General features: G+C 35.9%; 1 protein-coding gene across 7 annotated transcripts in view; it reads right to left on the bottom strand.

Annotated features, from left to right (window-relative positions):
- The window catches only part of LOC5571415 (bicaudal D-related protein homolog), a 195,988-nt gene that overhangs the window by 105,649 nt on the left and 74,510 nt on the right, over window positions 1-15,829 (bottom strand). For 2 of the 7 annotated variants that reach the window (XM_021853195.1, XM_021853196.1), the window contains exon 2: window positions 14,817-15,233. In XM_021853195.1, coding sequence (XP_021708887.1) covers window positions 14,817-15,047 — 231 coding nt within the window. In that variant the 5' untranslated portion in view covers window positions 15,048-15,233. Of the gene's footprint in view, window positions 1-14,816; window positions 15,575-15,829 lie in introns of all 7 variants that reach the window. The other 5 variants (XM_021853197.1, XM_021853198.1, XM_021853199.1 and 2 more) reach the window with 3 other exon arrangements.

Here is a 15,829-nt window from a genome sequence, read left to right as displayed (position 1 = left end):
CCAAAAAATCAGTGCTGAAAAGTGCTACTTTTCAGCACTCTTTTCGGTGCTGAAAAGTAGCACTTTTCAGTACTGTTTTGGTAGGCGTCAACCGAATAACCTAGTCTCTTCATTCCATTTGTGCCTATTCTGCGCGGCGTGCGAGTCGGTACGAGTCGTTCTCACCTCGGGTGACGTGAGGCAACTAATTTTAATCCAATGGGAGCAAGTCGACAATTGCCACCTCATTCGACTCGTCTCGCCTTAAACGCTGCGCAGAAAAAGCACAATTGCATCTGATTCTATATCCGTTTTGCGATGTGGTTCCGACACAGACTGGCTGGGATCGAATCGTCCAGCATTTGTCGTCAGCTGCTGCTTGTGCTGTCTTACATTTTCTTTCCTCCAATAGGGAATAATGATCCGCATAATACCAATGGGAGCGAGAAAAATTGTGACATTCATGGGTAGTACTGTATCACAGATTGAAAAATACTGAATTGATAGTACGCATGGATGTATGCTCATGTGGGTTCTCTCGAAAGATTCGTTTGTGCTTTTAGAGTTCATCCAACTGAAACGGCATTTTTCGAAATAGCAAAAAATGTTGTATGCAACTCGTTGCAAAACTCGATTTTTTCAGCACTCGTTGTATTTATCCAACTCGGCGAGCCTCGTTGGATAAATGTACAACTCGTGCTGAAAAAACCATCATTTTGCAACTAGTTGCATAAATAACTATTTCCCAACTGTGAGTCGCGACCCCCTGGGGGGTTATGAGTCAAAAGCAGGGGCTTCGCGAAAAAAAATTAAATTTCGTATTTTTCGCCTATGTATTTAAATATTTCTTGGCTGACGGGGTTGGTGGTCCAATGGCTACCGCTTCTGCTTCATAGGCAGAAAGTCATGGGTTCAATCCCAGGCCCATCCTATTCCTCGTACTTTGTAGTAGCATATTTCACTTGCTTCTGTCTTCCACTCTTAATATATCACAGTTGATCTATCACAGTTCATAGCATTTACTAAAACCAAAGACGGATAAAAAAACCGTTTCCTCACGCTTCCATTCTTTTATCATTATAGCACGCCTTTCCTTACACCAAACAGCAAGACTCTCTGCCATAAATTTACCATCCCCACACCTTCCCGCATAAACTGGCGTAGATGCAGGTGTATATCCGGTCTACTGTGGGAGCCAGTTTAATGCATCATCAATTCCTTCCCCTTCCCTTGATTCGTCTGCATTCTGACGTGTCGGGTGCCATTATTGCCTAAAGATAGAAGATCACCAGCACTTATACACTGAGGGAGTCTGTTAGCCCCAAGCAGTTGGTTGGATCCTTGCGATACTGTAGTAGTAACCACGGGCGGCCAATCAAGGTCAAGCTCAAGCTCAACGTAGGGTAAATGATGGCTTCGGCACCCTGAGGGTATTTTCGGCAGCACTAACTTATCGTCCTTTTTTAAACTTATCTACGGAACAAGAGTTAACTTCAATGTACTCAACAGATTCCTTGAACTATAATCTTCCATGTAAATCACATCTTTCACAAAACTATTATATAACATGGGTTTAATCATTAAATTAAATAAATGCTTACTAAATTATCGTCATTCATGAGCTGCCGAATAAAACAACACAAGAACAGCTTACAAAAACTCACCAATTTAAAAGGTCCAATTCTCCGCTCCAATGCCAATTTTTCCACATAAGCTTCGCACCGATCACTTAAGCACTATTGAACTTTAGATTTGTATATAAAGCACTCAAAAATACTTATTTTTTATGCTTAATATCTCAAATTAAAATTAATGCACTTTGCTTTCCTCGGCAATCATTTTTTATTACGGGACCAGGTTGCCAGAAAACCATATTCAATTGCGGTGTATTCATTATTCACGATTAAAATTCACAGGAAAAAACGAACATGACTAATTAATTTATTAGAATTAGGCAACAAAGCATGCATTGGTAACAATTGAGTCTTTTAAAACTTTCTTATTTGAAGATTGTAGTGCATGATCTTCAATATACTGAAAAACAAATAAAATATACGTCTTTTAATAGTTGAACTATTTTGGCAACACTCCTGTTGTTCTACAGGCAATCAGAGGATGATGTATTTGTGTCAAGTCATAAGTGAATTGATTTGCAAAGGGCCTATTCTGATTTTCTCATACACTGAGAATAATTAGAACGCAAATAAATTTTACTGGCAAAGATTGGATTTGATCCGAATGAGCCGATCGAACAATATTCATAAGCCAAAAAATTCGTGAAACATCGCAATCGGAAATTTTTTTAATGTTTCCTTTTATTCTCTTGGTAATAACTTGATGATAGAGCGTTCAAGAGCAGCAACCTTTACAGACCACAATCATATCGAGCCATTCAGAGTGTCAGCTAAAAAATCAATGCACGGTGAAATTGTTTACCTTTCAAATTTAAAGAAATTTGAAAACAAATGTGCAAGTACCGTCGTTGGGGGTGAGATTTGGCCATCTATTTTTGAACAAATTTCGCAATTTGACTTGATGTGTTTGGCTAAATATGAGAATGCATTGCAAATTCTGAACAAATAATTGAAATTCGATTATTTTCCTTTAAATTGGAAACGTAAAATTGGCCCAAATTTACCCCTTCGAAGGGGTAACAAACAAATTACACTCAGGACAATTGAACTATTGATAAACATAGGAAACCCATATGGAAAAAATAAATAAATGGGAGCCAAACAAAGTTACGTTACATCGAGATATAAATTACGTTATTTTGAGTTACGCTATAAAGAGGTTACGTTATATCGAGGTATGACTGTAATTACAATCCCTAGCTGTTGCTAGGACATGGCCAGAATAGTCTCGACTGTAGAAAGATGTATCGATCTTGTCTAGCAGCCCAAGTCAAGCTTGAACATTCTGGGACTGTTTGGATAGCATTCGAGAAGAAGGCACCCCTCATTGAATGGTACAGGTCGGACTCGATTATCCGGAGACTGGATTATCCAGGATTCGATTGTCCGGAATTTTAGATTCGATTATCCGGAATTAGTATTTTGATATTCTTATTTTCAGTTTTTATGCATAAATTTGAGATAATTTATTATTGCAATGTACAATATGAATTGTTTGACAGTTTTGGATGTAGGTAGGAATATGGGGTTTGAAAAAAAAAGGGTTTTTTCTGTATGCTGGTCAAAAAAAATATTTTTATCTCAGGAGCCCTTATGTTCCTAGAAATAATTTCTAGATCCGGAGCCACTACCATAATGTCGAAAATTCAACCCTGAGGCATTTGAAAAACATAAGGCTTGCTTCAAAATAAGTCTTTAGTTTACTTTCTAAACATTCCAAGAAATAAAAATTTTCAATATTTTTGTTTTGATAAAAACGGAATAAATTATAAAAGGAATCGGAACATACCTGTAGTGCATGAGTTTTAAATGATTTTACCAAACCGGAGGCCGCCATATTGGATTTCAAAATGGCGTCGGACATTTTCGTCATTCCCTCATCGTGCCCGTTCCTAAAATACCCATATTGCATGGGTTTACAACAATTCTTACACTCTTGAAGCCGCCACCATGGATTGCTAAATATGGAATTTAGTTAATTTTCTTTACGCATCGTCCAACAATTTTTATTTTATAATATTATCAATTGATAAAGATAGAATTATATTGTTATATGAGAGATGTTGTACTGATAGTATCATCATGAGATTTTTTTGGGATAGGGATACTATCACTCTATCCTCTATCTCTGATAGAAACCATTCTCTCAGTGATACTATCAGGATAGACAAGAAGTGATAGTATCATCTGGCTAAACTGATAAGTATCAGTTGTCTATCAGATAAATGATAGTATCATCGACTATCTGATAATTTTGATGCTTGAACCTGGAATCGAACCAAGAACCTTGCGATCGATAGGCTCGTGCGCACTCCCCTCGTCTATCGACGCCTTGATGTGGGGTGATGCTAAAACGATACATAATGCTTTCGTATTGCAATAATCGTTCCATCTTTTTTAAGGCAAAATGTTTGAATTTCTATAGCCCAGATCACCGCGTGTAGAATTGATGCGCAATAAGAACAAATCAAGAGAATCGTGTTCGACCATTCCCTCCTCCGCAACGGTCTTTGTATGAAAAAAAAAAAGTTTTGTGTTTGATCCACAACGTTTGAGCCTACTCCCCCTCCTCCTAGAGCATTACGTAATTTGTGGACGGCGCCTTCTTCTGCACAAATTTAGTGGCGTTGTGTATTCAATATGACGCTCAGCCATTCTATTTATAACTGCAATGCTGTTCTCAGTGTAGTCTGTATTTTTCTGCATTGGCCCTTTCAACAAGTAGAACATAATGAGTGACGTTTAAATTCAGGCATTGTCAACAAATACGAAAAGTTACCAATACATAACCTAGTTTTTGTACAGTTTTGGATTGCCGAAGAGAACAATTTAGCTGCCGACAATAGTAATTGCATTGCCGATAAAAGAACAAGTGTCTTGTGACTTTGGCGAGGAAAAATAGATGATTTAGAGAACAAAATAGTGTTTTATGCATAAAAATTAATAAATAAAGAGTGCTCAAGTGTAGTTCAGGTGTCTCCTGCTAATTGTTGTGCTTCATTGTTCTGTATAATTGCCTTCTTCAAAGTTCAGCTGCTTAGGCTGCCGACAATACGTAAGTTCCCCTATTTGAATATTTCTTAGCAACTTTTCAACTGTTATACAAAAATTACTAAGTCAATTATTTTGTGAAATTGTACAAATAACTAGGCAGTACTAATCAATTTAAAAGATTCGGTTGGGATTTGTTTACTATAAGTTCCTGCAACAACTTCAATTGTTTGAATTTTTAAGGTTTGGGTTAAATACAGAACCATTTTCTGAAAACTATCAGAAAATGATTGGATTTCGTCGACACATCGAAATATGCAGAAATTTTAAGCAAAAAAAATGAAAACTCCTAAAAGCCAATTTTGTTTTAACAATAAGTTTCAAACATTTTAGATGGTTGATATATTTTCCAAACATATTTAAACTACTCTAAATAACATTCAGACGCGAGTTGTAAACATTTTGAATTGATAAAATAGTAAAAAACTATACCACGAACCTTTTACTAAATTTCAAAATTACAATCAAACAAGCAGGACTGGCATCAACTCGCACAATGCGCTCAAAGAGCAGAATTTAACCAATGCATAAAGACGAGACAGACGCGCGCAAAGTGTAACAACACGAACACAATGAGGGCGCGCAGTAGGGAAGAGAGTGATAGCGATTACGCAAAGAGTGATGCTGACGGAGTGTGTTGGCAAAAGATGCTCAAAGTGTACACAATTTGGCTCTTTTAACGTTATACCATGGGTATTTTCAGAATAAGAACAACGAGAAGATGAAGGAAATCAATGTCCGACGTCGTTTTCGAATCCAAGATGGCGACTGCCGGTTTGTGAAAATCACTTCATCCACCCGACGGCTCCGTTTCAAAAACTCTCCCATATTTTCCAATAGAAGCTCGCCCCATTTAGTACACTACTCAATGAGCCACACAAAAAGTGTGTGTTCACCATTTTTCTTTAACACATTTTGTCGAAGGCTGCATTGCAGTAAGAGTAGAAACACAAAGAGGCGTCAAAGAGGTAAGAACCGGTGAGAAAGTGTAGCTGCCGCACTGCACTCACATTCATTATAAACACAAAGTGTAAGCTCTTTGTTTTTTCCCTGTTTGCACTGAGGAGATGCCAGCCCTTCAAACAAGTAGGATTTGGACTGATTTGAAGGAATAATTGTCAAAAAATCTTAATTTTATGGATATAACAAAAAAAATCGTGGTGTTCCCAACAAAGTCAAACACTTTCGTTAGCTAAAATTTTCTGCTAGTAATCCGTGAAGTGAACACAAAAATCCAAAAATAGGGTAGTAAAGTAAAGAACTTTCATGATACACTTTGACATATGGATTCCCCTCAACCGGATGGTCTCAAACATTGCAATACTAAGTACAACGCACATTGTGGCTAAATATGAGTCCATTATCTTAATAACACTTTGTTCAAGTGAATCTTAATGGGATTTTTTTTTATTACCGTATGGGTTTGGGCCGAAGGGTCTCAGATTTTCATGAAACTTTTTCCACAGGCAGGGCTCATGGATATATGAATAAAAAAAAAATGAGAAAAATTCAGGGTCGCCTTTTTTTCCGGAAAACTTAGGTGGAAATTTTTTGTTTTCCCTTGACACTACTTACTTTGAAAAATCATAACTCAAGAACGAAACATCGTAGAAACTAAGTTTTTATATGAAAATTTAAGCAAATTTTCTCAAAAATCCAAAAAAAAAGAACTGGAAAAAGTTTTTCACAAAATTTTCCACCGTTGGGAAAATTCGTAAAGAAAAGCCGGAAAACTATGCCCGAACTCGTGGAAAATTTTGAAAAAAATATTTTCGAGAAGGTAATTTTATAAGCTTTAATCACTGAAATTTTTGGAATGCACCTTTTTTTCGTTTTTGAGTTATGGCCAATTTTGTAAAAAATGTCCAGATGTGCCATATAAGACTTTTCTTTGAAAAATCATAACTCAAGAACGAAACATTGTAGAAATAATGTGCCAGATGGATTTCGCGGAAAATTATTCGGGCGTGATACAAGATTCCACTCAAAGCCATTACTTTGTACGACCTCAAGTAACAATACATCCATTTGTAATTTATTACAAAGACTTCGATCAAAGTCTTTAATTTTGTTGTAATTGCTGACATAAAAAAGCATAACCACGACATCAGTTTATGCTTTTCAAACAAAACTAATTTCAAGATTAAAAAAAAAAATTCCTGAGCTTGAAAAAATCATTTATCTTTCTGATGGTTGCGGAGAGCAGTACAAAAATAAATCAAATTTCAAAAATGTATGCAAGCATGAAAATGATTTTAAAATTAGAGCAGAATGGCACTTTTTCCCAACCTCACATGGAAAAGGTCCATGTGATGGTATCGGTGGCAATATTAAGCGAATGGCTCGAATGGCCAATCAATTTTTTGACTGGGCTGTGTCGCAAAAGGTGAAAGACCAATTTAAAAAAGATTGGGAATTCATCTATGCAACTGAAAATGACTATTCAGAGGCTGAAAAATTAATTCAGGAGAGATTTTCTAACCTTGTTCCAATTCCTGGAACAAAAAAATATCATTCATTTATTCCAAAAGACGAACGAAGCATTTTTGCGAGTGAATTCTCAGATGCACATGAAAACCATGCTTTGTTCTTAATACTACAAAGAAACGAAAATCTTCTGGTGGTAGCAACCAAAGGCAATCCTCCCGGTTGAAAAAATAGGTAGTTTTAAGATAAAATGTAAGTTATGTACTGAATAATTGAATAAAAAAATTAACGAAAAATATAAAAAGAATCTTATTTGTTCCATAGAAAAGAAAGAATCCCTTGGAATGGCAAAGAAACAGTTTTTTCAGCTTTGCTTAACGGTGTAATGTTTCATGAAAAATATAATCCAATCCGACTTATACTTCATTAAAACCAATCCCATATCGTTTCTTTCAGATCTTTTAGAAAATTTGCAATTGCTTTGATAAAAAAAACCTTGTTTTTCTGATGCTTCGATTGAAATATGGGTTTTCAAAGAAAAGGCTAATATGGTCATTTTTCACAAAATTGACCATAACTCAGGAACAAAAAAAAAAGTACATCCTAAAAGTTACTAGAATTGAAGTTTATAAAGTTTCCTTCTCAAAAATATTTTAATAAAATTTTTCCGCGAGTTCGGGCATAGATTTTCCAGCTTTTCTTTATGAATTTCCCTAACGGTAGAAAATTTTGTGGAAAACTTTTTCCAGTTCATTTTTTTTTTGGATTTCTGAGAAAATTTGCTTAAATTTTCATATAAAAACTTTGTTTCTACAATGTTTCGTTCTTGAGTTATGATTTTTCATAGAAAAATCTTATATGGACATTTTTCACAAAATTGGCCATAACTCAAAAACGAAAAAAAGTGCATTCCAAAAATTTCAGTGATTAAAGCTTATAAAATTACCTTCTCGAAAATATTTTTTTGAAAATTTTCCACGAGTTCGGGAATAGTTTTTCCGGCTTTTCTTTACGAATTTTCCCAACAGTGGAAAATTTTGTGGAAAACTTTTTCCAGTTCATTTTTTTTTTTAGATTTTTGAGAAAATTTGCTTAAATTTTCATATAAAAACTTTGTTTCTACGATGCTTCGTTCTTGAGTTATGATTTTTCAAAGTAAGGGGCTATCCATTAATTACGTAAGGGTTTATGGGGGTAGGGGGGGTTTGAGATTTTTTACGCGCCATACAATTTATTTTGGATTTTCATACAAAAAATCTTATCATGGGGGGAGGGAGGGTTGAAAAAACCCGAAAAATGTCTTACGTAATAAATGGACCGCCCCTAAGTAGTGTCAAGGGAAAACAAAAAATTTCCACCTGAGTTTTCCGGAAAAATAGGCGACCCTGAATTTTTTCAATTTTTTTTTTATTCATATATCCATGAGCCCTGCCTGTGGAAAAAGTTTCATGAAAATCTGAGACCCTTCGGCCCAAACCCGTACGATAATAAAAAAAAAAATCCCCTTAAGTGTCAAGAATGGGGTACTACTTTTCGTTCAAAAATAAACCAAAAATATTCGATTAATGTCTCACTAATTTTAAAAATATTAGTTTGTTAAAAATTAATCCAAAGAATCTTAAGTTTATCTAAAAACTAAAAAATGCTTATCAACTATCATGTTACAGTTTATCTATGGTGGGTCGTGAAAAATAAACCTAACGGTCAGGTGAATCGCGTATTCGAAAAGCTCGAGAACCTATGCTCTAAACGCAGCTATGATGCTTCGTTTATAGATTCTCCAAGAATGCTGTCAGCCCTTCCACTGGAATTCATCCAGAATTTACACCAACAACGAACTTAGTATTGCTTCCAAAATATTTTGGTGTATATTCAGGAATTTTACGAGAATTAATTTGTTTATATTTTTTATGATTTATTCTCTTCTTTGTGCAAAGTTTCATCAGTGAAGATGAAGTGAGAATATGATATTTGAAGAAAGTTTTAACTTTGGCTGCTGGTTGAAGTTTGATCGTAAACTGAAGAGCTGGAGAAATGTAATGAAGTGGAAATAGCTGACCCGAAGAAAATCCCTGATGTCCTATTTTAATCATGGAGTAGTGCTCACAGTGGAACTTTTTCCAAGACAGTTTCACTTTTGCTACTCGCCCAGCCTCAATTTCGATTTTTGGCCATGTATTAGGTTGTATGTACTCCATACATTGATCTGTTTCATAATGTGATGGGAATGTTTTATGTTCATTTCAAAGATCGAGTAATGGCGCTTAAGCCAAGGCTTCATAGGCCAGAGTATTAGGCAGAAATACCTCTGTCCCATCCCAGGAATAGGAAAATTCACTTGGATGGAGTGCGCACTATCATTCCCGACCTAAGTTACTTCCAACGATTCTATCTATCCCCTGAAATGAAACGGTTGGTATGGTTGTCCTCGTTTCTACCTTAAAACAGTTTAGAAATTTTCGTCTATCATACTATTCATGAGTGAATAGTCTGATCGCTGCCAATTTCTAAATTATCTTCAGTAAAAAGTCTGCACAGTGGGCCTGGCCAATTAAATATTTGTGTCATATTACCGATTTGCTGAAAATTTTAATGCTGACAAAAAAAAAATACTGGAAGAAATTCCGGAATCTCCGGAGTGCTTTTCAACGTTGGATGTGCAAGCGCTTAGAATAGAATAGAAAAGGATTCTTATGACTCTTTCATGCGTAATTTACCGATTTCTTTTAGGTGTAACTCCAAGCATTACTTTAAAAGAATCCTTCAGCGATCCACGCCGAAATTGTCTACAATAGTTTCTCTAATAAATTCCTGCTAAGCTTTGTTTGGATCTATTTTGGCATATTCTGTCCAGCCTGCGAGCAGCATCAATGTTTTGACTAAACCAAATTATTAGCGAAGAGTTTGATATAAAATCTAGTTTTCATACATGAATTGATCAGATGTAACGCCATGCTTTCATTTGAGGTGAAAAAAATCTCATGTTGAACTATTCTCGCGAACGCACAAACCAAAAAGGGCCAAAAAAGTAGGGCAAGCCTACTCTAATAATTCTACCAAGAGGTTTTAAAAGAACTTATGAAAAAGTTTCTAGAGTGTTTCTCTTGAAATGGCCTAAATTTCAGAAGTATTTTAGGAACTCGTCCTTTCTCCTCTTTGAGATTTTGAAAGATTCCTCTAATTAGTCCTCAGAGATTTTGACCTGACATTTCAGACAAAAAAAGGGCCCTCGATAGGTTTTTCTGGAGATCTAGAGACTTATAAAAGAAGAAGTACTATTTCACATGCTTGATTGTTTCCTAGAATTTTACTACAAATTACTCTGGGGATACTCTCAGTAATTTGTTCTAGTGGTTTAAGCTGCAGACAGTGTTTGGATTTTAATCCGAATAAGCCGATCAACCCATATGCGGAGAGTGTAACAGTCCGTGGCAGATAGCAATCGGAGAGCCCTATGAATGTTGCTTTTCACTATCTCGTTTGGTGTGTGACGTGCAGTGTTGGTATACTCACACTCGAATCTCCAGCATTGAGTTCTCTCGAGAGAGCAAACTCATTTGAAATCTGCTTCGCAAAACTCACACATGACGTTTTGATGCAAGATCATTACAATAGAAACGTTTATTATATTTCTAGCAGAAAAACAAAGTATGTGTGCTCTGCGTGCAAAAATTGTGAATATACAAGCCAACGAGTCAAACGGATGAGCCAACTCATGCATAATTTTGTGGTTGCTGAGTTGCGTGACTTACATCTCAAGCATGAAAAATCTCAAGCACGAGAAATGACAAATTGAGATTTTCGCATCGCTGGTGACGAGAGAGTGTTCAAGAGCAGCGACTCTCACAGACTACAACGATATCGAACCATTCGGGTGATTTATGTTTTGCATAAAATCGGTAATAACTTTCATATTTTCTGTCAATGCAACCTCAAACAACTTGATTTTAATCTATTGGATTATTGAACACTATTTTGGTAGCAAACATAGCACAGAAAAGGGAAAATATTCGCCTCTGTTTCTGGATGAGGATGAGATTGTATCAGCGAATGTTACAAGTGTTGACACACAGTGATCGGCGCCAAACGGTGGGTGGCCTTTTTTCTTTCGTGGCTCGTTACCTTCCACGAACGATAAATGTCATGCGCGTTGTATGAATGCAGGCGGATAAATGGGATAAAATTATGGCTCGTGTGTCAATGATCGTTAAATTTTTCAAATCATGGCTGCAGAAAAAAATATAAACAAAGTTTTGGAAATTTTTAAAATGTTTTTGAGGAGTTTCTTGTGAAGTCCCTAAAGGAATTCCTGGAGGAATTTTCAGATGATTTTTTCGAAGAATGTTTGGTGGTTATATTACTTTAGCTTGAATCTTTACATTAACTGGAATAAGTTCTAATAGAATCCGTAAAGATATTAGGGGTCGTACACAAATTATGTCACGCTCCAAGGAGGGGAGGCGTAAGGCATAGCGTGATAGCGTGACGAGGGTCAAAAATATCGAGCGTGACATAATTTGTGTACCATTCCTTACTAGTAAATCAAAAAAGGATAACCTGCAATATTTTGCAATATTTTGAGGAATCATTTTAAACCATTCGGAGGAATTTTCCGAAAGAAATTTGATTCGATATTTTCAAAGACGAATTCTTAGAGAATTAATAACAGAAGAGTTTTTGGTCGAATCCTTGGAAAATTCCAAGAAGGAATCATTCCTACACGAATTTTGAACCGTCTTTTCGAAGATATGAAAAAATCTCGAAATCTATAGGAATTTATTGCAAAACACTCGTTAAATTGAAAAGTTGGCTTCAGAGTAGGAGGCGGCTTATTTTTTTGAAAATTCTGAAACCCCAAATGTTGTGCGCTCGTCTGAATTTAAATCACATAAGAAGAGAAACCACAGAGTTCGAGCCAAATATATAAGGATTTAGAGGTGGCGCAAGTGACTTATATGTGAATTTTCAAGTTATAAAATATGACGTTCAGTGAAGTCTTCATTACTATGTTATTTTGTAACCAATTTTAAAGTTTGAATTTATGAAAGTTTGTAGAACGTCAAATAACTCTAAAATCAAAATTAGCCTTGGTTTAAAACAGTTTTCTACATTTTTTTCTTCATTTTACCAAATTAATATTATCTTTGTTTGACCATAACTTCATAAATGCTCAACCGTTTTCAAATCTTTCTTTTGCTTCTGAAGCTTATTTAGTTGTTTTCACATACTGTATGCAAGACATTTAATTTATTTTTTTGGACTTAGTTATTCAATCAAAACTGCCCTGAAACATGATTTTTTAAATACAAAAATCAAATTTCTTAAGATTATCAATTTTTTGCCGGAAGTTACATTTTTAGTATTGAACTGAAGTTTTAAGATAGTTGATAGTTGAATAGTGCCAATATATTTTTGTATTGAAATTGTTTAGAAAATATTGCTTAGACCTTTTTGCATGTTTAACAAAATGAGAAAACCCAGTTCTGCTTTAGTTTTAAGGTATAACTGGGCTGTTTTTGAAACATTTAGTATTTTTCATCGGAAATTCATGTGTTTGAGCAGTATTTGTCAAATAAATAAGTCAAAACATTATTTTAGTTATGTGTGTTGCATTCACAATTTTAAAACAAATAAATTTGCTTCGAAAACATGAAAAAATGCTTAAAATCGAACTCATGAAATTATGGTCAAACAAAGTTTTTTTTAGTTAAACTATTTTTAATTCTAGAAAAATTTGATGTTCTACAAACTTTTCACACATTTAGAGAATGCTCAAAGCTTTGTAATTTGTTAGAAAATAAAAAAGTAAGAACGTCATATTTTATAACTTGAAAATTTGTACCTCTAAATCGTAATATTTTTGACTCAAACTTTGAGGTTTCTCTTTTTATGTGATTCAGAAGAGCACACAACTTTTAGGTTCTGAGAACTTTAGAAAAATAAGTCGTACCCTACTTCAGAGGTTCCCTGGAAGATTATATTAAACTTTGTATTGCTGTTCGCATTTGAGATGCAAATCTCGACTAAACGTCCACCAAATGCGGTAACACAAAACAATCAAAGGACACATAGCAACGATAGAATAAATCACCGCCGCCTCAGCAAGAAAAATCTATCTTTGACATCGCATTTCGTGTGAAAAATCTTACTGCGTTTGGTGTTCCCGCATTTGATATTTGCATTTCAAATGCACACAGCAATAATATCGATTTTTGGTTTCACTACTAATGGGGATTTCAAACCGGAAGCTCAGATCTGAACATGAATTTGAACCAGAAATAAGAGTTTCCTTGTAAAATGTCTTCGACAATTCAACAGCAACATCAATATTTGACGGCAGGTTTGAGTAAAAATGGCGTGAATGAACGGATCAGAGTAAAAATACATCATATAGTTAGCATTGAGACGAAAGCAGGAGCTTGTATTTGAAAGGATTCATAGATTTGTCTGTACCAACTAGGAAAGTGAAGGCAATCGATTAGTATCCAGAGTGGCAAGTATCACCAAAGCCCTAAAAACAGGCTGCGTTGTCGCAGCAGCAATAAAGCGGGCGCAAAAGAGATATCTTGCGTAGGTATGTTTTGCACACTTGACAAATATAAGATGAGCCAGTGAGAGTCCTATTTCGGAAACGTGGAGAATTTTGCGATTACAAACAAAAAACCACAGATTTCGAAGACCGGAAGCCAGAAGTCCTGCAGTAATGCTAATGTTATTGAAATTATGCATTTTAGCTTGGAAATTGGTATACATAAGAATAGGAGTAGTAATAGGAATAGGAATATGAAAAGGCTAGGAGAAGAAATAAAAATATGAATAGGAATAGGAATAGGAGTACGAGTAGGAATAGGAATAATAATAAGAATAGGAAAAGGAATAAGAATTAGGAATATGAATAGGAATAGGAATAAGAATAGGGATAAGAATAAGAATAGGAAAAGGGATAAGGATAAGGATAAGAATAGGAACAGGAATAGGAATAGGGATAGGCATAGGAATAGAAATAGGAATAGGAATAGGAATAGGAATAAAAATAATAATAGGAAAAGGAATAAGAATAGGAATAGGAATACAGTCGCCTCTCCACATCTCGATATCGAAGGGACTATCGAGATATGGAGAGATCGAGACATAGAACAATTTTTTGATGAGTACTAGATTGAAAAACACTTCGTTGTCAAGAAAGTAATACACAAACAGATGTCATTTTGCGTTCCTAATTTGTTATGAATCCCAAAACTTTGGTCTAGTAACCTTCGATATTGGTCATATCGACATACGGAGAGAAAATTGAGAATGAAAAATCAACAGAAACATATCGAGATATGGGGATATCGAGATAAGGAGGATACCGAGATATGGAGAGTGAAAATGTATGCAGACTGAAGGGACTTATGAAATCATCGACATAGGGAGAGATATCGAGATGTAGAACATCGAGATGTGGAGAGTCGACTGTAGAAATAGTAATGAGAATAGAAATAGAAATGTAAATAGGAATATAAATAGTAGTAGGGATAGGAATAATAATAGGAATAGGAATAGAAAAAGTAATGTGAATAGGATTAGGAATTAGAAGAAAGAAGAGAAAATACTTAAGAGAAACCGTTTTTTTATCAGCAATTGGTCATCAATCTTGTGATATTCGTCACACGTAGCTATTGAACCAACCTTGCGCAATATTTTAAAAAAGTAAAATCATAGAAAAAAGAGATCGCTACTCACCTCCAGCTTCACCGAGTAGTCGTCGATTAGCTTCTCCTGCTGCTTCTTCAGCTCTTCGTTCTTCTCGAGGAGGGCCTTGCCGAGTTCGGCCGCCAGCAGCAGATCGGCCTCCTTCTGGTGCAGCTGGGCCCAGACATCCTTATCGGAGATCTGACCGCTGTCGGGTGGCCGCGTCTCCATGTCGATGATGTAGTCCTCGAGCGTCGGCTTGGACCTGCTGTGCTTATCCATTCAGGAGGACGCCGCACGAGGATCGGAACAACAGTGAGAAACCAATTTTGTCAGGGCCGGAGTTCGGCACGTGTGTACACCTCTAGGTTAGGGTTTTTTTTTTGTGGAACTCTAATTTTGAATCTACGGTTTCACTTTCACGGAATGATGGCGATGGGCGAACGAGTAGGAAGGTTAAATGAGATGCTGAGGTACAGTATTAGTCACACGTGGCATCCGATTCGTTTGAGTGGGTTATGATGGTTTGTGGTTTATTAATTCAGGGCATCCGCAGCGAGTGATGTGTACCGAATTTCTTCACGCTCTCATTTTTTGTTTCTCCGAAACGTCTCTCGGCGATGCATCAGCCGTTAGCTGTTCAAACGCAACGGCATGCTTCTATTCATTGAACGAAACCGAAAATACCCGACGACGCCTACTGCGGTTGAATCACTTCAGCACTGTCAACACTTTTGAGTTAAGCTTTTCTTCATCACTGCACACTTCCTGAAACTGCCAAATTTAAGCTCCAATCAAATTTCAACTTGCTGAAAAAAGAAATCACTAAACCCATCGTCTTACTAGCACCATCTCTAAATGTGCGTCCCACGCTTTCTTCCTGCGTTTTTTCTACCGGTCATTAATTCATAAAATTTAGATACCACCGCTGTTGATGAATGAGCCATACATATTATGCATTTTTGTTTTCCTGGCTCTCATCATTAGCGCACTTGATTATTCACTATCCAAACAACAAAAAAAGAACATCAAGATCAAGACTTTTTATCGTCGCTGATGGAGAT

Source organism: Aedes aegypti, chromosome 3 (genome assembly GCF_002204515.2).
Source record: "Aedes aegypti strain LVP_AGWG chromosome 3, AaegL5.0 Primary Assembly, whole genome shotgun sequence".
Lineage (NCBI taxonomy): Eukaryota > Metazoa > Arthropoda > Insecta > Diptera > Culicidae > Aedes > Aedes aegypti.
This window is presented reverse-complemented; position numbering and strand designations above follow the sequence as displayed.